Here is a 21,529-nt window from a genome sequence, read left to right on the forward strand (position 1 = left end):
GTGCGTGCGTGCGCGCGATCAGGAAGAAGCTGGAGGACTGACGGACAGTTCAAATTGGGAAACTGCAGGGACAGAGGTAGGGATCGGTCAGAGTCGCTGGTCTCCGTTCGGAGATGAATAATTAGCCAACAAAAAATCTGAAATATGTAAATGTAGCTGCTCCGTGACAAAGCTCAGTCTTTCAAATAAATCCACCCGCCTATTTCCACCCGAGATACTGCTGACGTAATGCCAAAGAATTTTGATGTACTTGTCTCCAACCGCCCCAATATGGTATTGAATGGTATTGAATAAAGGGTTTGTTCAAGAAACCGTAACTAAGAAAGTCATTGAGGTGTATAACCGTATCTCTGGAGACAGATCCTCTATATAATTTCGAGCCGCTTTGAATGCGTCAGCCGGAGTAACAGAAGTCACAGATTCTCACTGAAATGGTGTATCCGGTCATCTGGCGGATACGGGACGTTTACTATCCTTTTATTTCTGCCTTTGGAATTCCCGGTAAGCCGCAGGAGTTTAATCTTAATATTGTAATTGATTCTGCCGCTGTTTTAAACTGTCATATTCCAGTCCCAGTATTCCGCATTTCAGGAATGGAGTGGAAACACCGGGACTACAGATTGTGGGATTTGTATTTAAACAAAAACCGCTGCAGGAATTCAGCCAATCGCATTATTTCTGTGGGACTGAGCAGGTCAGCCAGCGTTCGTCCAGAGGTTTGCGATCAATAATGGGATGTTCGGATCTCTGTGCTTTTGGTCTAGTAGTAGCTGCACTGTATTTGCAAATATTGTGTTTATAGAGCCCGCGGAGATTACGCCAACTGATTGTCTGCATTTGAATGTGAGCGATTGTCTGAGTCAGATGCAAGAGTCAAGCCATCGATTGGAGTTAACACTTTAGCAAATGCGAGGAGCATCGTGTTGCAAAACGAAAGTCTTGTGGATTTTTAGTAAGTGTGTGCGCTATGACTGAATATAAACAATAGATGGACACCAGAATGAACTCGTCACCGAGTCAATTAACACGACCGACGTAGTGCTACATAGTTATCAATACTGTGAAATGTATTATATGATACCTACATCTGACGCTGTTACAGACATCTGACTGCGGCATAGAGTTTGCTGCTGGGGGTTGCGTTCCTCTTCCCTGCTTCCCTGCGATGGATTCAGTGGGAGGCGTCATGTCTGTCTGTGTCGGACTGCGCTGTATCTGTTGGAATCAGTCAATGTTCTGTTGTAAACTCAGCGAGGTGGCAAATGCTGGAACAGGAAATACACTCGGGGAATGCAGGAAGCACTAACTCCCAAGCAGCTTGTATGGAAAGAGAAGTCAGGGGTCTCTCTGAGAACAGTTCTGAGGAGAGGTTCTTCAACTGTTTCCCACATATTCTGTTTTTCCAGGATGAGCGTCTCGAGTGCTTCCTGTTTTTGTTCCGTCCTTCTGCTGTTCTGTCGCTGACAGGGATTGCCATGGAAGTTAACGATTGTCTAATGGAAAAATCCCGCCATCAGCGTCCATATCCATAGCCGAGACGCGGAAATGTTCCATCTAGTATTGACTCTGAGGAGGTAGTCTCCTGTCATAAGTCGGATGTTGAATCAGGACCCAACTGCAAGACACAGACATGAGATGGGACAGTACACAGGCATAGAGCAGGGACTTATCCACCGACAAGTCGGGACTCAACTATAACTCCACACCAAGGTGGGGCAGTACCATCTGTCGGGTAACGGCAGAACGGCCTGACCTACCCGACGGAGGCAAAGACAAGACAAGACAGATTCCCCCGCAGGGTAATAACAGAACGGTCAGACTTACCCCACGAGGGCGAGGACAGGAACAGGCAAACACCAAGGAACGACAGACAGTTTTAGCTCTGCATCGGGGTAGCTTCGAGTAGCCGTTACGGCCAGCAGCCTTGGTTGGCTACGGAAGCAACCGGATCCTTACCGAGCTCACAGTGGCTGACAGCCACCCAGCTGGCTTGGGAAACAGCTGAATCCATACCGCAATGACCGCTCCAACTACTACCAGCAAGGCTCCCAGAAGCCATGGTTCTCCAACGCGGCCCCAAGGATGGCAAGAGCCCGTTCTAGCCTTCCACTAGCCATCTGTGCCATGAGTATCTTGACAAGACAACCCCCAACCTCACTCAGTACCAGGGCCACTTATATTCCCAGTTCCAATATGAGCCTCAGGTGTTTCTAGTTAAGTCCAACCGCAGCAAGGGACCGCCCGAAAACCCGGAGTCCGGATCACGGACTTCAGACTGAACCACCAAGTTTCCCAGTTTTAGCTTTCCGCTGCCACTTCACATTTCTGCATTCAGTGAGGAATCCGTATTCAGATCATATTGACTTTATTTTACAGCGTAATCTCCTTCTCTGTCTCCGCCAGCTCTGCACTCTCGACCGCTAAATGCAACAGTAAAGTGGAAATATTACAGGATCCCCAGAAGCTGCTGCATTGTTTTTTGCTCGGTATTTTCTCAACTTGCTGTTCCCTGTCTCTCTTGCAGCGAATTTGGCGGCAATTGTGATCCTGTACCGGGGAAAGTGCGGTCTCTCCAAATGTATCACTCGCTACCTGGTGGGAATGGCAGCGGCCGATCTCCTGGTCGTTATCTCGGATCCGCTGCTGAGGATGACGGCTCGGATTTATTTTCCCCGATCATTCCTGTGGATCACTCCTGTGTGCAGACTCGGTCTATGGTTGCTTTTTGCGAGCACTGTGGGCTCAGTCTGGCTGACTGTCGCTTTCACCGTCGATCGATTTGTCGCTATTTGCTGTGAGAAGCTGAAAACAAAATATTGCACCGAGAGGACGGCGGCTGTGGTTATCGGGACAGTGAGTGTGCTGGTCTGTTTGGAGACCGTCCCATGGGGCTTTATTTTCAGGGCTAGGGAAATAATTGATGGTGTTCCCTGGCATTGTGTTCTTACATCGAGCTTCAAAAACTCTCCATCATGGGCAGCATTTGAGATTTTTGATCGCATATTAACCCCTTGTCTCCCATTCTTTCTGATTTTGCTGTTCAATATTCTGACTGTCAGGCGGATTCTCGCGGCCAGTCGAGCCCGCAGGGGGCTCCGGGGACAAAAGAGTGGAGAGAATGACAGGGACCGGGAGATGGAGAACCGACGCAAATCCATCGTTTTGCTCTTCAGCATAACCGGTAGCTTCATATCGTTTTGGGGAACATATGTGGTATTTTCTATCTATAGACGAATTGCAATGAGCTTTGTTTATTCCGTCACCGATCCCCGTTACTTCATAGAACACTCATCGGAAATGTTGCAGATTCTCAGTTCCTGCACCAACACCTGCATCTACTCCCTGACTCAGAGCAAATTCCGAGAGGAACTGAAGAATGCTGTGAAATACCCACTGAATCGGATTTTGAAACTCAATAAACGTTAGAAATAAAAGATGTAAAGTTTTACAAATGAGCTGCAGTCATTCTCCCTATTCCGTATTGTGGGTAAGTGGAAACAATGTGAACACCAGAAAATCTGCAGATGCACGAAATACAAAGCAGCGCACACAAAATCAGATCTTATTGAAGGATCTCGGCCCGAAACGAAATGCTGGAGGAGCTCAGCAGGCCAGGTGGTAAACAGTAAACAGTCGGGGCGTTTCGGGGCGAGACCCTTCATCAGAGTCGGAACAACTGTTTACTCGTCATCTTCTGTGTGTTGCCTTAGCGTTACAAAACAGATGTTCACAGCTGATCCCGAAGGCATCGCTGCCTCACCATCCCAGAGAAATCCCGTTTGTACCGCACGACCGGCCCGGTTAAATTGAGGCTGGACGCGAACAACCTGTTAACCTGCTTGCCGGTTCCGATAAACCTGCCTGAGCTTGGACTATATTTTCGTTCTGTATCAACCACTCCTGCTCCCGTAATAACCCGACCTTTCCTTCATCCTCTTTTTTCCCTCTTTCTCTACCTGTAGGTCCTCCTCACCTCCACCTTGAACGATCTTTCTGCGACAGAATTCTAACCTATTTACAATTGAAGATAAGGACCGTTACCTTCATTTGCAGCTCTGTGAGAGATACAGAGATAGAGAAAGAGACGAAGAGAGAGAGAGAGAGAGAGAGAGAGAGAGAGAGAGAGAGAGAGAGAGAGAGAGAGAGAGAGAGAGAGAGAGAGAGAGAGAGAGGGAGAGAGAGAGAGAGAGAGAGAGAGAGAATGATTGCGAATGCATGTACAAATGCCCGGAGTTGAATAAAAAATGAACACTGACTGATTTTTAAAACTAAGAGGTATCAGAAAGCACATGGATATACAGGGATGGAAGGATGTTAATCATATGCAGCAGGCACTTTAGTCGGGGGTGGGGTGGACAGAGACAGATGTATCTGTGGAAATGAGTGAGATTGCAGACTGGTACGTTACCCCCATCATGCCAGGGCCAAGGATGTCTCTGAGACTGCTCGGGACATTCTGAAAGGGCAGTATGAGCAGCTAGAGATCATGGTGCTTATTAGAACTAAGAACAGAGAAAACGGGTCCTGCAAAGATAATTTAGAGAGTTGCTCAGAATGTTAAGAAGCAGCTGATCACAGGATTAATTCCGATGTCAAATGGGAGCAAGGAAAGAGATGGTAGGGTCGTTGAATTAAATGTGTGACCAGCAATCAAGGATAGGAGAGATGGCATCAGGTACACAGATCACTGGGCTCTCTTCCAGGACATTTGGGACGTGCAAAGACGATTGGTTACACCTGTACCGAAGAGAAGCTAATATTCCCGCAGGGAATTTTGCTGGAGCCACTCTGGAGAGTTTTATCATGTAGCAGGCGGAGGTGCAGGGTGAGTTCGGGTTGGGAACTAGAGCTACAGTAAGTCACATTGAGTGGAATGTAGAGACGGGGTCGTGGAATGCCGAAAGGAAGTCAAGATGAGCCCTCGTTAATGAGCACAAGGGCACTGAAGGGCAGATGTGAGTTTACTTCAGTGCCGAGCGTAGAACAGTTAACGCAGCCGTACTTAGGGCTGAATTAGTTCCTGGCACAGTAATTCAGCCAGTACAAAGTTCTGGCTGAGAGAAGGGCAGGACTGGTAGCGAAACATTCCAAGATTCAGATGATTCAGACAGAGCAGAGAGAGGTGAATGAGGTTGGGGAGCTGTACTGCTGATCAAGTAGAATGTCACAAGGTCAAGGTAATCCCTGAGGCTCATCCAGTAAGATAATGTGGGTAAAAGTCAGGAATAAGAAAGGTGCAATCACTGTGATGGGATTAGACTGCAGGCCTACCAATAGCCAATAAGCGATCAACAGATATGTCAGCAAACACGAGGAAATCTGCAGATGCTGGAAATTCAAACAACACACACACAAAATGCTGGTGGAACACAACAGGCCAGGCAGCATCTATAGGGAGAAGCGCTGTCGACGTTTTGGGCCGAGACCCTTCGTCAGGACTAACCGAAACGTTGACAGTTAGTAAGAGATTTGAAAGTAGTGGGGGGAGGGGGAAATGCGAAATGATAGGAGAAAACCGGAGGGGTTGGATGAAGCTAAGAGCTGGAAAGATGATTGGCGAAAGTGATTCAGAGCTGGAGAAGGGAAAGGATCATGGGACGGGAGGCCTCAGGAGAAAGAAAGGAGGTGGGAACACCAGAGGAAGATGGAGAACAGTCAAACAACTAAATATGTCAGGGATGGGGCAAGAAGGGGAGGAGGGGCATTAATGGAAGTTGGAGAAGTCAATGTTCATTGAACTGGGACTCCCATACCATCTGAGCTTTGGATGGGGCATTATTTGTGAGTTGTATTCAGGAAGGTTTCCAGAAACGGTATGTAGATGGTCCATCAGGGAGGGTTACATACTTGACCTAGTATCGGGAGCCTCGCGAGATGATTGGATTTTCATTGGGAAATATTTCACGATTATAATTCTGGAGACTTCAAAACAATTATTGATGAGAATAAGACTGGACTTGCTGGTGGACGAATGCAAATTTCGGGAAGGAAATTACAGGAGAATTGGGCAAGAATTGTAGAGAGTAGTCTGGGAGACGATGTTACTGGTTACGTCCATTTCTGATACATGAGAGTCTCTTGCAGTCCAGCCGGTCAGAATTCAGGAGTTCCCTGTCCCTGTATGGAAGGTGAAGAAGGACGGGGACATGCGAGAACTTAAGATGATGACTGGTATTGCATCTAGTTAAAAAACTAAGAGGAGGCATATGCAAGGTTTCAGAAACTGGAATTGGACAGGGTCTTGGAGGAACATACTGGAAGCAAGAAGCAAGTCACACTGTGAGCCAGGAGAGTGAACATTGGCCCGGAAATATCCTCAGTGAAGAGGATCAAGGAGAATTACAAGAAATGTTAAGCAAACACTGAAAACAGCAATGTACGGCAGAGAGGACAGGACCAGTCAAGGACGATAGGGGATTATGGCTGGATTCAGAGTTAGAATGCAAGGTGCAACATGAATATTTTGCATTCATTAGTGTTCATGAAGGAGAAGGCACAGAAGAAAACGAGATCAGGACGAGAGTATGGTGACACTGTCTGGCGTTTGATAGTAAGGAGAAGGCGGTATTGGGTCTCTGAAAGAGTAGTAGGGTGAATAGGTCCTTTGCGGGATTTAGTCCATTCGGGGCCACAGACAACATGAAGGCAAACATGAAGTTTAAACTGGCATCACGGTCAATACACTGTGAGCTGAGGGCACTGTTCCTGTGCTGTACTGTTCACTGTTCATTGGACAATGATTTGTGGCCCAAGGACAAAGGGTTAAAGGGGCAAGGGTGAAATTTTAATTTCTACTCTAACTGAGATGGTGTGAGCAACCAATCAGCGTGTTCAAAGAGAAACTGGACAGGTACTGCAGGGAAAATAACCTGCCGGGCTGTGGGAAGAAAGAGGGAACGGGACAGAAGGAATATTGTACCAGGAGCTAGGATAGACTTGATGGCTTGAATGGTGTACCCCATCTCATAATGATCCTGTGCCCACTAATGATATCAAACCCTCAGTCTAGTCTGCAATTCAGGGACACTATCAAACATTTCTCTCCCACTGGGAATCTTTCAGGACTTAACGGAGTGTTGATAAAGGAACATCTTGAGATTTCGTGTGTTTCAGTTTCCAAAGGGTTTTGTAATGACAGCAACAGAAACTTAGTCAGATTATGGAAAGTTATAAAAATAACCGATTGGCGTGTGACTGTAATTTCCCCAATATTGACTGGGATTCCTCGTGTAGAGGCTGAGAGCAGCGAATTTTCTTTTTTTCTTTTGGGATCTTGAAAACTTTAGTAGCATTTACAGCCTATATATGCAGATTTGCAGCAGGTTTAAAATATCATCTAAAACTTTGACAAACTTCTATGGATGCAAAGTGGAGCATATCATGAATGGTTGCATCATGGTCTGGTGTGAAAGCTCCAATGCTATTGAAGAGAATAGCCAATGAAAAGTTGTGGATGCAGCCAGACAATCGCAGGTAAAGTCTTCCCCACCACTGAATACATCTACAAGGAGCGTTGTCCACAGGAAAGCAACATCCATGATCAAGGACCCATCATCCAAGTGATGCTCGCTTCTCGATGCTGCCATGAAGAAGGAGTAACATGAGCCTCAGATCCCCCAGCAACAGGTTCAGAATTAGCTATTACCCCTCAACGATTAGGCTTTTGAAGCAGAGGGGTAACTTTGCCCACGGCAACAATGAACTCACATTCAGGGACTCCGCAGCTCATGTTCTCGATATTTACTTTGCATTTATTGCCATTGTATTTTGTTGTTGTTTGTTAAATTAAATTTACACAACTTGTTGTCTTTGCTGTCGTTTGCACGTTGATGTTTTGCCTGTTTGAGTTGCGTGCAGTTCTTCCTTGATCCATTGTGTTTCTTTGTATTTATTATGTTTGCCCTCAAGAAAATTTATCTCAGGGTGACACATATGTACTTTGACAATAAATCTACTTTATACACTGTATCCACAGAACATGTCTTTTGACGATAGGTGGAGTAAGCTACGACTTTTCTCTTTGGAGGGCAGCAGGATGACAGATGAAAGAGTTGTACAAGATTATAGGAGGCATAAACCGAGGGGGCAGCCAGATAATATTTCCCACGGTGGGTGTGGATAAAACGAGGGGACATAATTCTAAGGTGATTGGAGGAAATTATAAGGAAGATGTTGTGGTTAATTTTTGAACATAGAATTTGTGCAGAATTCGTTGCTAGGGGTGGTGGGAGGGGTAGCTGCATTAAGGACATTGAAGAGATCTTGCAAATGGTTTATTTCCCTGAGAGGCCATTTTGATAACAGACAAAGAAGAACATATTCTTGGAGAAAATTGCTAAACTGGGGGCGAGCTAATGATAACCTAACGCCTTGTACTTCTTCCTCCGCTCCCCGACATCACTCTGACCTCATCTACTTTTTGTTTCCACTGCGGATGAAGGGACCTGGACAGAAATGTCGACTGTTCAACTTTTGCCATATATGCTGCCCAGGCTGCTGAGTTTCTCCAGCATTTGGTGTGTGTTCCAAGCTCAGGAGAACTATGTTAGGCAGGAAATGGGGAGAGTAGAGATCGGGAGCAACTCTGATTGGGTGAACTCACATCTCACCAGTGAGCGTTATTTAAAGAAAGGTGGGTCATAATTCAGACTGTTTCTGTGAGGGAGAGAGACAAGGATGTAAGACCTGAGAACATTGGGTGATCTGAGATGTTGCCAATGCAGGCAAAAAGAAAAAGGACCTGTATGGAAAGTTTAGGAAGTGGAACTTACACGAGGCCCTTGATAATTATTCAGCAATATGTAAATTACAGAGCAGCAGTGCTGAATGATGGTGGGGGAGGAGGGATGATTTTGTTGAGCAAGAGTGGAGGGTTTACCATAGCATTTTGTACATACATTAGAAACAAAAGAGGCTCCGCGGAGAAGGTCGGAATGTAGGACAACTCATGGGCTGAAGAGGGAGCGTATGCCTGGAGCCAGAGGAAATGGGAAAAGCACCAAATAAATATTTCTCGCCAGTATTCATCAAAGAGAAATTCCACGGTATGTTGCTAACCAGCTGGTGGGGGTGTCAGGTCTCTCTAAGAACACTAAGGTGGATAAATCACCAAGGCTAGAAACTACACCACTGATGCAAAAATTGTTGCGGTTGTGCTTAGTAAGGAGGGTTGGCATAAGATTCAGCAGAACGCAGACCAACTGGAAATGTGGACGGAGAAATGGCAGATGAAGAGTTGTCTCTGCGAATTCAAATTTCAGAGGTTTTCTCAGGGTTCCTCTCCCTTTTGTCTGGCTGCTTTTGCAGTGACATACACTGCCTTAAGTTATGGAAGATCATGGTGTCGGTCACGTCCCCGGTAACTTCACATGAGGGAAGTGCACCAGCTGCAGCTCTTGACTGAAGGGGTGAAGGAAATGGTGGTGGTGATCGACCAACCAAGGATCGTCTAGGGCATTGAGACCAGGTCATTAAGCTGATGGTCACTCCCACGGTATAGAATGCTGATAAGTTTGGTGGCCACCAGCAAAGAGAAGAGGAAGAGTCAGTGCAGGGCCTCCCAGTGTCTGCTCCCCTCACAACAAGCACTCTTTTAGAATACTGATGTCTGAATCACTTATCGGGCACAGCAGCAGCAGCAGCAGCCAGGCTACTGGCACTGACAGTGTCTCTGATACCCAGCAGGGGAGGAAATATCCGGCGGGACAGCATTGAAAGAAGATTCAAGATTCTGTAGCTGTAAAAGAGATACCTGGATGGTGTGTTGTCTCCTGAGCACTAGGATCAGAACCGTGTTGGAGTGGCTACAGAAAATTCTCAATAGCTCGTGGTACATGTAGCATGGTAAAAAGGGGGTTGAGCTTCTTCATAGTAAATAGAGAGAATTAGGAGCGAATTAGAAACGCCACATCAATAGCAGTGATCTCTAGATTTCTTCCACGGGCACGTACTTGGGAGGCTAGAAATATAACGGTAACTCAGATGAATATGTGACCGAGAAAATGATGCAGGGAGCAAGATAGCTGTTCTTGGATCTCTGCAATTTACTCTGGAGTAGGAAAACTTGTACACAAGAGATGTTTTGCTCTCAAACTGGAAAGTGGTGTAATATCCTAGAGATACGCTAATGGTTCTAGGAAGGGTGCAAATGGAAGTGGCAGGCAGTGTGATCTTGAGTTAATGCTGTCATCAATGATAGCAAATTTAGTCAACAGGATAGACAAGAGCACAGACAAAGGAGCGAAAAGACGATTGATTTAAACTAAATTTACTTCAATGTAAGAGGCTTGACAGGTCAGGTGGATGAACGCAGGTGTGTGTAAACTTGGGGACTGCTGGATCACTTCTTTTCGCGTTATAAGTCAATAATTTGGCTGACAAATGATTGGCTTTGTTGTCAAGTTTGCAGACTATTTGAATATAGCTGGAGGGTCAAGTAGTGTGAGGACGCAAAGAGACTGCAGAAGGACCAAGACAGATTGGGGGAATGGGTAGATGCAATGCAGAACAATTATGTGCATAGGTATACATATAAGCAGTAATAGCTTAAGCTATTTTCGAACCAGCGAGAAAGTTCTAAAAAACCGACGTGCAAAAGGAGCTGGGAGTCCACCTGCAAGAGTTCTAAATATCAACTTGTCGTTTAAGTAGGTGGTAAGGAAGATCAATCCAATGTTAAAATTTATTTCGAGAGGACAAGTATAAAATAAAAAGATGCAGTTCAACAAGGCATTGGACAGACCGCACTTGCAGCATTGAGAACAGCTGTGCACCACATATCGAAGCAAAGATGCGCTGGAATTGGAGATGCTCCAAAGGAAGTTCACAGGAATTATTCCAGAAATGAAAGGGTTAATGCCCGAGCTGTACTCGCTGGAATTCAGAAGAATGAGGGGAGATCTCAGTGATACCTATTTAATGTTGAAAGGCATGTGGAGTGTTCGTTTAGAGGATGTCTCCTGCAGTGGAGGCATCTAAGAGCAGAGTACACAGTTTCAGAATGGAAGGACGTCCATTCAGAAACGAAATGAAGAATAATGTCTTCAGTCAGTGGGTAGGGAAACTGAAACTCATTGCCGCAGACAGCTTTGTAAGCAAAGTCATTGGGTATAAAATGAAGGTTGATAGTTTTGTGATAAGTCAGTGTGTGAACGGGTTATGGTAAAAGGCAAGGGTGGTTTTGAGAGAATCATAAATCAGCCATCTTGGAATGGTGCAGCACTCTCAATAGGCTAAATGGTCTAATTCTGCCCCTTTATCTTATAGTCCAATCACAGCCAAAACAGAAACATGGCTGAGAGAAGGGCAGAATGGGCAGCTCAATGTTCCAGGATACAAAGATGCAGGTAAGGAAGGTGAGAGATTTACCCACCAGAGGGCAAAGGACATAATAATGCTCCATTGAGAGCGCATCATTCTGAGTTGAATCATCTAGTGAGGCCTTATGGATACCACTTAGCCATAAGGATATGGTATTATAGAAACCCAAACAGTCAGCAGGAATTGGAATCACAGAAATGCAGAGAGACTGCAGCTGTTGTAAACATAATAAGGAAGTACTATTAAGAGATTTTAACTTTGTAATATTGACTATGCCTATCATACTGTGAATGGCATGGAGATGAATTTGTGAAATGTGTCTGAGAAAGCTTCCTTTATTATCAATTTATAGAAGTACTGCTTGAGTCTGTACAACACTGAACCTCCTCCTGAGAAATAAGGTAGGGTAAGCGGCAGAAGGATCTGTCGATGAGCGTCTTGGCTCCAATAGCCAGAATTCTGAAAGTTTTAAAATGGATATGGAGAAGAATGCAATCCTTTAAGATCCTGAACAGGAAGAGAGCAAATTTGGGAGCCATTAATCAAGATCTTGCATTGTTTGACTGGGCAAGAGTGTTTACAGGAACGATGTATCTGCCAAGTAGGAGGCTTCAAAAGCGTAATTTCAGGAGTTCAGGGCCTGCATGTTTCTCTTCGGGTGAAGGACAAGGCTGGCAGGTTTCAGGAAACCTAGTTGATGAGGGTTTCTGAGGCTCTGGTTGAGAAAGTGGGAGTCATATACCTCACACATAAGTCATCTTGAACCAGTTAATCTCTTGATATCTACAAATGTACAAGTGCTGTTCAACCTAGGAGGGGGAAAGATGGATATGAGAAGGTTCTGATAGGCAAGATGAGACAAGTGCCCAATAGATGAAGAGTTAAAGAGTGGTTGGGGAGAAAATAGGTACTGTTCACGATCAGCATGACCACCTGTGTGTGAAACAAAGGCAATAGAGAATTTCATAATGAATATAGCTCTTTATATTTTACTGTGTCGAAACGGATGGAAGTGAAGTAAACGCAGGAGTGGCGATGTCTTGGACTACATCTGAACTAGTGGGGTGGAGGTGTTAGACCCTTACAGTGTATTAAGATGGATACATCTCCAGGGCATGACAAAGTGGGTCTCAGTGGGATATTGCAGAGGCTCTTAAGATATTTTTGCTTCATACATATCCACAAATGAGATTTCAGTAAACTGTGGAGTGGCGAATGTGCTACTGCTGATTAAAATAGCAAGCAAAGGCAAGCAGAAGACTGTCATCATTACTGCTCATTACTGCATATAAACGTCTCCTCCAGAGAGAGCAAGAAGCACCATGTTTCTGGGAGTGCGTATAATGGACGACCTAACCTGGCCCCTCAACGCATCATCTTTAGTCAAACAAGCAAACCAGCGCCTCCATTTCCCGAGTAGGTCAGCGAGGCCACCCCAACTTCCATTCTAAACAAATTTTACAGGAACATCACCGAGAGTTTTCTAAACATTTGCTACACCGTCTGCTACGAGAATTGCAAGGCATCTGACGACAAGACCCTACAAGCGATGTCGAAAGGTAGAACTTCAATTTCTTCTGCCACCTGAAATGGGAAAGTGTCTGGGAAAGTCCCAGCAAAGTCCAAGGCTGCGCTGTATAGGTAGAGAGTCGACACCAAGATTCAGGTCTTTAAGTTCATTGGCTTGATCCTCAGTTGGGAATGCCTCCATAACCTCTATGATCTTTGAGGTTATTTTATGTAGCCTGAGGTTGGAGTGGGCCAGCATGTTCTGCGTTCTTTTGAGCAAGTCGATAGCAGCCTCTGATGTGGACAAGGTCCATCATCAACATGAAAGTCTCTTTCAGCGAACTGCTTTGCATCCTTGCCAAACTCCCTCTCCTCTTCTTCAGCAGCTCGTCTGAGACAGGGAATGGCGACTGCTGGCGATGGACTATTCCCGAAGACGTGCACTGTAATGCGACGATCGGTGATGTCATTTTCCAGGTTGTTCTCTCGATACCAAAGAACTCTCAGGAAATCTCTGTCTTCCGGCCTGATGACAAAACAGTGGAGCATCTGTTGTATGTCCATTGTGATGGCAATAAAGTCATTACGAAAGCGGATAAGTACTCCAAGAAGACTGTCGTTGAGGTCCGGGCCGGTCAGGAGGACCTGATTCAGTGAGACTCCCTTGTGTTGAGCACTTGAATCAAAGACCTGAATCTGGCCTGGTTTCTTTGGAAGGTAAACCCCAAGCAAGGGAGGTACCAACATTCTTCATTTCTTCCAAGGGGAGGAGCTACCTCTGCGTGGCCATTCTGGAATATCTTTTCCATGAATGAGATGAAATGATCATTCATCTCAGGCTTCTTGTTAAAGGATCGGCGCAGCGAAGAAAGACGGTCTGCTGCTTGTGACCTGTTGTTAGGAAGGCGAGGTCATGGCTCTCTGAATGGCAGGGGAGCTACCCAGCTATTGTCCTCATCTTTATAGGCTCCCTGTTCCATAGTCTTCAGAAAGAGTATATCCTCAACTGAAGGGCCCATCTTGTTATCAATTTTTGTCTTTTGAAAGACTCTACATCCCAGGTGTTCTCTGTAGTCGTCATATGTCGGTCCCTTCACATGGGCAGGTGTGGGGAGACCTGGGGCCTTGCTGCCGTACCACTTCTCCTTTACGACATAGCAATTAGGGCATGGTTCAAAGACAGAGCGGCGACCATTTTCCAGAGTGTTGGTACAGTGGGCGCTCACAGTGGCCGGCTTGTGGACATTTCCTAGACAGACGTTGCCAACAATTACCCATCCCAAGTCCAGTTTTTGAGCACAGGGGGAGTCATGTGGCTCATTTATCTGTTTCCGTACTTTATGGATCCTTATGATGTCTCTTCCGAGCAGGATCATGATGGGAGCCTAAGGTCGGGCTCCGGGATCTTTTGCGTTAGAGGTTTCAGATGTGCATGATACAGTGCTGCTTCCGGTGTGGGGATTTCAGAGCGATCATTCAGAATCGCGTTACACTCAATCAGTGTTGGTAAGGAGAGAGTAACTTGCCCGTCCATGGATTCCACCTGAAAGCCATGCGCTCTTCTGCCTGTTGTCTCAACCACACCAGCACACGTCCTGAGGGAGTAAGCAGAGTTGTGGCCTTTGATGCTGAAAAGGTCAAAGAACTCAGCTCTGAGTAATGTGCGTTTACTACTGATCGTACAGTATCGCATATAACCGAAATGCCTTTTCCTGCTGGCCAGCTGGGTAGACTTTCACGAGATAAATCTTTGAACACTCACTTCCACATTCAGTACCCTTTGAAACTTTGTGGGAAACTTTGTCATATGGTATGAGCAGAATCATATGCAGCTTAATGTGAAAAAGACTAAGGAGCTGGTGGTGGACCTGAGGAGGGCTAAGGCACCGGTGACCCCTGTTTCCATCCAAAGGGTCAGTGTGGACATGGTGGTGGATTACAAATACCTGGGGATACGAATGGACAATAAACTGGACTGGTCAAAGAACAATGAGGCTATCTACAAGAAGGGTCCGAGCCGTCTCAATTTCCTGAGGAGAGTGAGGTCCTTTAACATCTGCCGGACGATGCTGAGGATGTTCTACGAGTCTGTGGTGGCCAGTGCTATCATGTTTGCTGTTGTGTGCTGGGGCAGCAGGCTAAGGGTAGCAGACACCAACAGAATCAACAAACTCATTCGTAAGGCCAGTGATGTTGTTGGGGTGGAACTGGACTCTCTGACGGTGGTGTCTGAAAAGAGGATGCTGTCCAAGTTGCATGCCATCTTGGACAATGTCTCCCATCCACTCGATAATGTACTGGTTAGGGACAGGAGTACGTTCGGCCAGAGACTCATTCCACCGAGATGCAACACTGAGCGTCATAGGAAGTCATTCCTACCTGTGGCCATCAAACTTTACAACTCCTCCCCCGGAGTGTCAGACATCCTGAGCCAATAGGCTGGTCCTGGACTTATTTCCACTTGGAATAATTTACTTATTATTATTTAATTATTTTTGGTTTTATATTGCTATATTTCTACACTATTCTTGGTTGGCGTAACTGTAACGAAACCCAATTTCCCTCGGGATCAATAAACTATGTCTGCCTGTCTGTCTTTATGCTGATGTCACAATTTTTGGCTAGATGTGCTGATGTGCTCAAGAACAGGAAAGCTGTGGCTAGATGTGCTGATGCTGCATAGCATTGGTAGCAGATGCCCATGTTGCTTTAAAAGGCCTCCCTATTCGCAATGGACTTCTCCCTAAATCCACGGCATTTTTGGAGGGTGTGCGGTTTGTTGTGTAAGGGGCATTGCTTAGCAGGATCCTCTGTACCCTTGCGTGTTGTGTCAGCCGAAGAGGAGGTATAAGGAGGCACTTCAGTCTTGTGGACTGACATTGGAGGCATCTGACTTGGGAGCTGACTTTCCCATCACTGGAGGGTCAGTACTGACTGGAATGAGAGAGAAGCTACGATCATTTCGCCTCTTGGCTTGCTGACAAACGAAATCTACAAAGTAGGCAAACAGTGGAAAAGGAACATTATGCTCTTCCTTGAACTTAGAACCGTGCGAGAGCCAACTCTGCTGCAAATTATATGGCAGCTTCTGCACAATGGGGCTGATACCACGGGCTGTGTCTAAATAAGTAAGTCCCGGCAGGTCCCTGTCAATTTTAGCGGCTTCAACTTCCATTAACAAGTCACCTAGCTCTCTTTCTTTTCCTGTGGTACTTGTTATAGAAATTAGGGAAGCTATCCACTCTCTTGAACAGCGCATCCTCGATGACCTCTGGCGACCCACAACACTGGATAAATCTATTCCATTTTGTGCTCTCTCTGCGGGTGATGGAAATGCACACCTCTTATCCTTTTCACATGTCCAGCTGACTCGGTACCCAGCCACTTCACCAAGAGGTCCATCTCTTCACTGTCTATAAGGTTTAGACCTCGTATGGCATTCAGGAATGATGCTTTCCAAGCCTTGTAACTCTCAGGACAATCGCTGAACTGCAGAAGCCCTGAGGACACAAGTTCGCATCTTGCAAAAAACCTGACAAAGTCAGACATACTCTGACTGTCAGCAGGATTAGACTTTTCAGCCTCTGCATACTGGTGTGCTTGAGGATGATTTCTGTCATTAAATACTTCTGTGCACTTTGCCTGCTCTTCCTCATACTCTTTTGTACGCTCTGCTGTATCATGGGCTTAAAGATCAGTTTTGGAGCTGAGATCCTCATTTTACTCTTCCATGGCTGCCCCTGATATTTCAGCTTTAGCTACCGCAACTGCAGCATTTTTCTCCAGTTGCAGAGCATGAAATGATACCGATAAACGTGTCTTCTCTACCTTTAAAGATGCCTCTAAGCGTGATTCTCTTCGTATTCTAGAAATCACCGTTTGACTTTTCTGTCCTCTTCACACGCTTTGCGTGAATTGACAGGCAGATAAACTCCTTACAACACTGAGAAACATGTTCCAAGTTGACTTTCTTTAATGTAGCAACAGGCAGTAGGGTAAAACGACGATGCTGTCAAAGACCTGAACGTCAGGATGATGCCGGATAAAAAGGCATGAGTTTTCCTTCAGCTCTTGGGAACTGCTTATATACCGACTGATGATGTCATCAACTTGAGACATAGATCACATGACCTAAATAAGTCCTATATGAAACCACCAGCAGAGGGTGCTAATAACAAAGAACAATAACTGACCACAGAGGCGGCACAGATAGCTTGCATGACATTGTGACGAAGGCGACTCCATTCCTCTTCTCCCTGGCTGTTTCCAGAAGGTAACCAAAAATTTAAGTGAACGATACACGGCAGAAGCCGTCCAGGGGTACTTCAGTCAGGTTTTAGGCAAAGGTTCCATGTTTAATTCGTACTGCCAAATGGCGGTGGGTAAGGCTATTAAACCAGAGGATATCGGAGAAGAAATGGGCCATTCGTTCTATCGAACACTTCCGTCTTTTGTTCTTGGGTGTTCTCTTCCACAACCCCAATCTCCTTTACTCCAAGAAACCGTTAACGCCCTCACCAATCAAGAAAATGTAATCACGTTCTGCACTCCACGACTCGGCCTACACATAATCTGTGGCATCATATTCGAGTCCTCTTGAAATAAATGCCAGCATCTTATTTGCCTTTGCCACTACCGAATTAACCTGCAAGGTATCCTTTCGGGTATGCAAACCAATACACACACGTCCATATTAGTTCTGGATTTTCTCCCCAGTCAGAAACTTTTCTACACATCAATCGTTCGTTCATACAACACACCTCGGTGCGATGTTTTCCGCCTGTCACTGCTTTCCCACTCTGTCAAACTGACCCTATACCGGCTACACGACTTGACTCTGCAAGTCAACGCTGCCCGTCTGATTCCCAACCATTCGCAGACTCTGCACTCTGGAAATGTTCATCTACCAGTAGTTCCCTAGCCTATCTCTGCTTCCCTTATGTAACGACACCACATTAGCTATCTCGAACTTTCCAAGCATTGTTTTTTGTTGATAAGCAGGTTACAAAGATCTCTTGCAAGGTCACAACAATTCCTTTTCTTGCTTGCTCAATATTCTAGCATAAAGATGGCCATAATCCGAGGACATTAATGAAGAAACCCAACATTTCATCCATTCTAGTGCCTCAGATAACAAAATCCTATCCAGTGAACTCACAAACTATGTCTGTCTCAAATGAAATATAGTTCATCCTGATCCTTTTCTGCGGTTTTATACACAATCGCTCTTGACACCAACGGTGTCTATTCCAAACCCCCACCCTGCACGCGAGCATGAAATTACCTACTTGCACAAATATACAGTGCAAAAGTAAACATTGCTGTGCAAAAGTCATAGGCACATGTCTGTAGCTATGTTGCCTGAGACCTTTGCACAGTGCTGTATTTGTTGAGGTGGAGAGGAGAGGGAGAGCGAGGTTGTAAATCTTCCTTCCCGTCTGTACTTCTGCCTTTCCAGCCCTAGTGAAGGGTCTCGACCTGAATCTTCCCAACATTTTAGGCTCCTGCAGCACATCGTGTACATCGCTCCAGACTTCCAGCATTAGCAGTGCATCTTGTGTTTTTGTGAATCTGTCTGGTTGAAAAGATGTTGGGAGTGGGGAAGGTGAAATGCCGCGAGAGATTTGTAGGACTGGAGGCAAGAATGAGGGTTTACTACCTCACCATGTATACCTAGCGACTGAATCTTCCTAACTAACCTCCCATGCGGGACCTTGTCAAAGGCCTTACTGACGTCCATGTATACAACATCCACTGCATTCCCTTCATCCACTTTCCTGGTAAACTCCTCAAAAAACTCTAATAGATTTGTTAAACATGTCCTACCACGCACAAAGCCATGTTGACTCTCACTAATAAGTCCCTGTCTATCCAAATACTTGTACAACCTATCTATTAGTACTCCTTCCAATAATTTACCTACAACCAACGTCAAATTTACCAGCATATAATTTCCCGGATTACTTTTAGAGCCTTTTTAAAACAATGGAACATCATGAGCTATCTTCCAATCTTCCGGCACCTCACCTGTAGATACCGACATTTTAAATATATCTGCCCGGGCCCCTGCAATTTCAACACTAGTCCCCTTCATGGTCCAGGGGAATACCCTGTCAGGTCCTGGGGATTTATCTACTCTGATTTGCCTCAAGATAGCAAGCACTTCCTCCTCTTCAATCTGTGCAGGTTCCATGATCTCACTACTTGTTTGCCTTATTTCCATTGACTCCATGCCAGTTTCCTTGATAAATACAGACGCAAAAAAAAAAACAAAAAAAACTATTTAAGATCTCTCCCATTTATTTTGGTTCCATACATAGCCGACCACTCTGATCTTCAAGAGGACCAATTTTATCCCTTACTATCCAGTAAGACCAAAACTTGTTTTGGTAAAACCAAAACTTACACAAAACCAAAACTACAGCCTGTGCTGGTATCACATCCAAGCATTTTAAATTTAAATATGGAAGTTGATCACAAGCATAAAGATTCTAATTGAACAAATATGAATGGTCAAGATATTTTCATGTGGCATCCCAAGAATACCCACATAGACACTTGACTATATGAAGTATTGCTTTGCATTTATCAATTCTTTTACTGACCTGATGCTTCCATGTTGAATTTGGTCCCTCAGCCAAATAGTTGACACAGTTTGGGCACAATTGGTCTCCAAGCACCGGTCCCTACAACACTCATACGGACATCCTGCGGACCCAAGAAGGGTCTACGCCCCCCAAGGTCACTCCTATTCCCACTTTGCCCGGACCATTGGCCCCACTTGCAGGTCGAAAGTCTGCCGGTGTTTGCCCCTCAATGTGATGAATCCCTCTGCTCGACACCACCATGGGCTCAGACATTTCCACAGATGAGCCCCTCCTGTACCCACCGGGTCAAACATCTTGTCCGCCCACTCTCACACCATCTTTATCCTTTCAATAAAATCGCCTCCGCCTCCGTTCTCCTTCTGCTGGGATTCCTCCCTCCCTGGGGAGCCGGCATCAAGCCAATGGGCCAAGCGATCTCCACCTACCTCTCAGCAATATATCAGAATCCGGCCGCAGGAGACGCTTCATAAACGCCCCTAACTTCCCTCGGAGGGAAATGGAAATAGATCAAAAAGCGGGGCATTTACTTTGAAGTTTGTTCGTATTTGACGAGGAGTTCGAGTCGGGAGCGGAAGACAGGCTTGCCCTCACGGCTGGTCCGCCTCTGCTATTGGGTGTAACCAGTGACTGACATCGCAACGCACTAATGAGAATAGCACGGATCCAAAATCCTCTGTTGACAGGGGGGGGGGGGGGGGAGGTCACTGATTGTTCCCTCTGTTACTGCGAGCTGAGTGGCGCGTGTGTGTGTCACTTGGTACATGACAGGTGACGCCAGATCCCGGTGTGGGGAGACCATATGTGACGTCAGGCGCGTGGGGGCGCCAGTGTGATGTCACATGTGTGGGAGCGCTTGTATTTGAAACACCTCAGAGGACGGTTCTTAAGATTTCAGTGGGACAAACAAAACTAATCACGGGTTTCATCACTGAATCTTGTGTTGTGTGATGTCGAGACCCTGCTCTGCGCCCGACTATGCCGGTTGTTGGTAGAATGGGCAGCTTGGTGTTTATCTCGAGTGGGGTGATAGAACATAGAAACACTGAAACATAGAAAACCTACAGTACAATACAGGTCTTTCGACCCACAAAGTTGTGCCAAACATGTCCCTACCTGAGAAATTACTAGGCTTACCCATAGCCCTCTACTTTTCTAAGCTCCATGTACCTATCCAAAAGTCTCTTAAAAGACCCTATCGTATCCGCCTCCACCACCGTTGCCGGCAACCCATTCCACGCACTCACCACTCTCTGAGTAAAAAACTTACCCCTGACAACTCCTCTGTACCTAAAACTGTGTCACCTTAAAACTGCGTCCTCTTGTGGCAACCATCTCAGCCCTGGGAAAAAAGCCTCTGACTATCCACACGATCAATGCCTCATGTTTTTGCCAATTTTTTTGGGAGGACTTTCTAGGGGAGAGTTGATTTAAGTGAGTTCTGTCAGTGCACGTTCTTGATGTTTCGTAGTTTGATAAACAACAGTTTTAATAATATAAACCAGAATTGCCGCGGGGTGAACATGTGACCGCTACTCGCTGGAGTCTTTGTCTCCTGGTAAAGTGAACACCCTGATATACGTACTACTATACTCTTACTCTAAAAGTCAATGAATCATTTAGACAGCTGATCGCTGAGATGAATTATGATTGTTGGCCATCAAGTAACATTGCAGTCGTCTCTTCTTGATGTGGAGGTTCAGGGTATCCCAGTGAAAGAGGCAAACGGGCGAATCTGTACGCTGAACCTCCGGCCTTCGACCACTGGTGGCGCTACCTGGTCCTCCGACGACTTGTGTCGATGTTGTGACCCTGAAGGCTGGTTGCGATGCTTGTACCTCCAATCACTGGTGGCGCTCTAGGGACCTCCGACGGCAGGTGGGTGCTGAAAGGAACGGTGCCGACCCTTGTTCTACCGTTACGGCGGCGGTTAGAAAGGGGATGTTTTCAGGTTTTTGTTAATCGGAGGCCGGTTGCAGTGGAAAAGGGCTGAGACTAAGCTGGAGGCTTTGGGCAACCTTGTTTTATTTTTTTTATCCGATCCCGGGCTGCGGGATTAGTTACACACACAAATTACTAGAGGAACTCAGTAGGCC

The 21,529-nt window shown here is 45.8% G+C and overlaps 1 protein-coding gene across 1 annotated transcript in view; it reads left to right on the plus strand.

Moving 5' to 3' along the window:
• LOC140732633 (uncharacterized) overlaps nucleotides 1–21,529 on the plus strand; it is a 124,551-nt gene that overhangs the window by 77,431 nt on the left and 25,591 nt on the right. Inside the window, exon 11 of the mRNA XM_073055329.1 lies at nucleotides 13,306–13,481. Within this exon, the coding sequence (XP_072911430.1) occupies nucleotides 13,306–13,481 (176 nt within the window). The remainder of the gene's footprint in view (nucleotides 1–13,305; nucleotides 13,482–21,529) is intronic.

The sequence above is a fragment of the Hemitrygon akajei genome, chromosome 9 (assembly GCF_048418815.1).
Source record: "Hemitrygon akajei chromosome 9, sHemAka1.3, whole genome shotgun sequence".
Taxonomy (NCBI): domain Eukaryota; kingdom Metazoa; phylum Chordata; class Chondrichthyes; order Myliobatiformes; family Dasyatidae; genus Hemitrygon; species Hemitrygon akajei.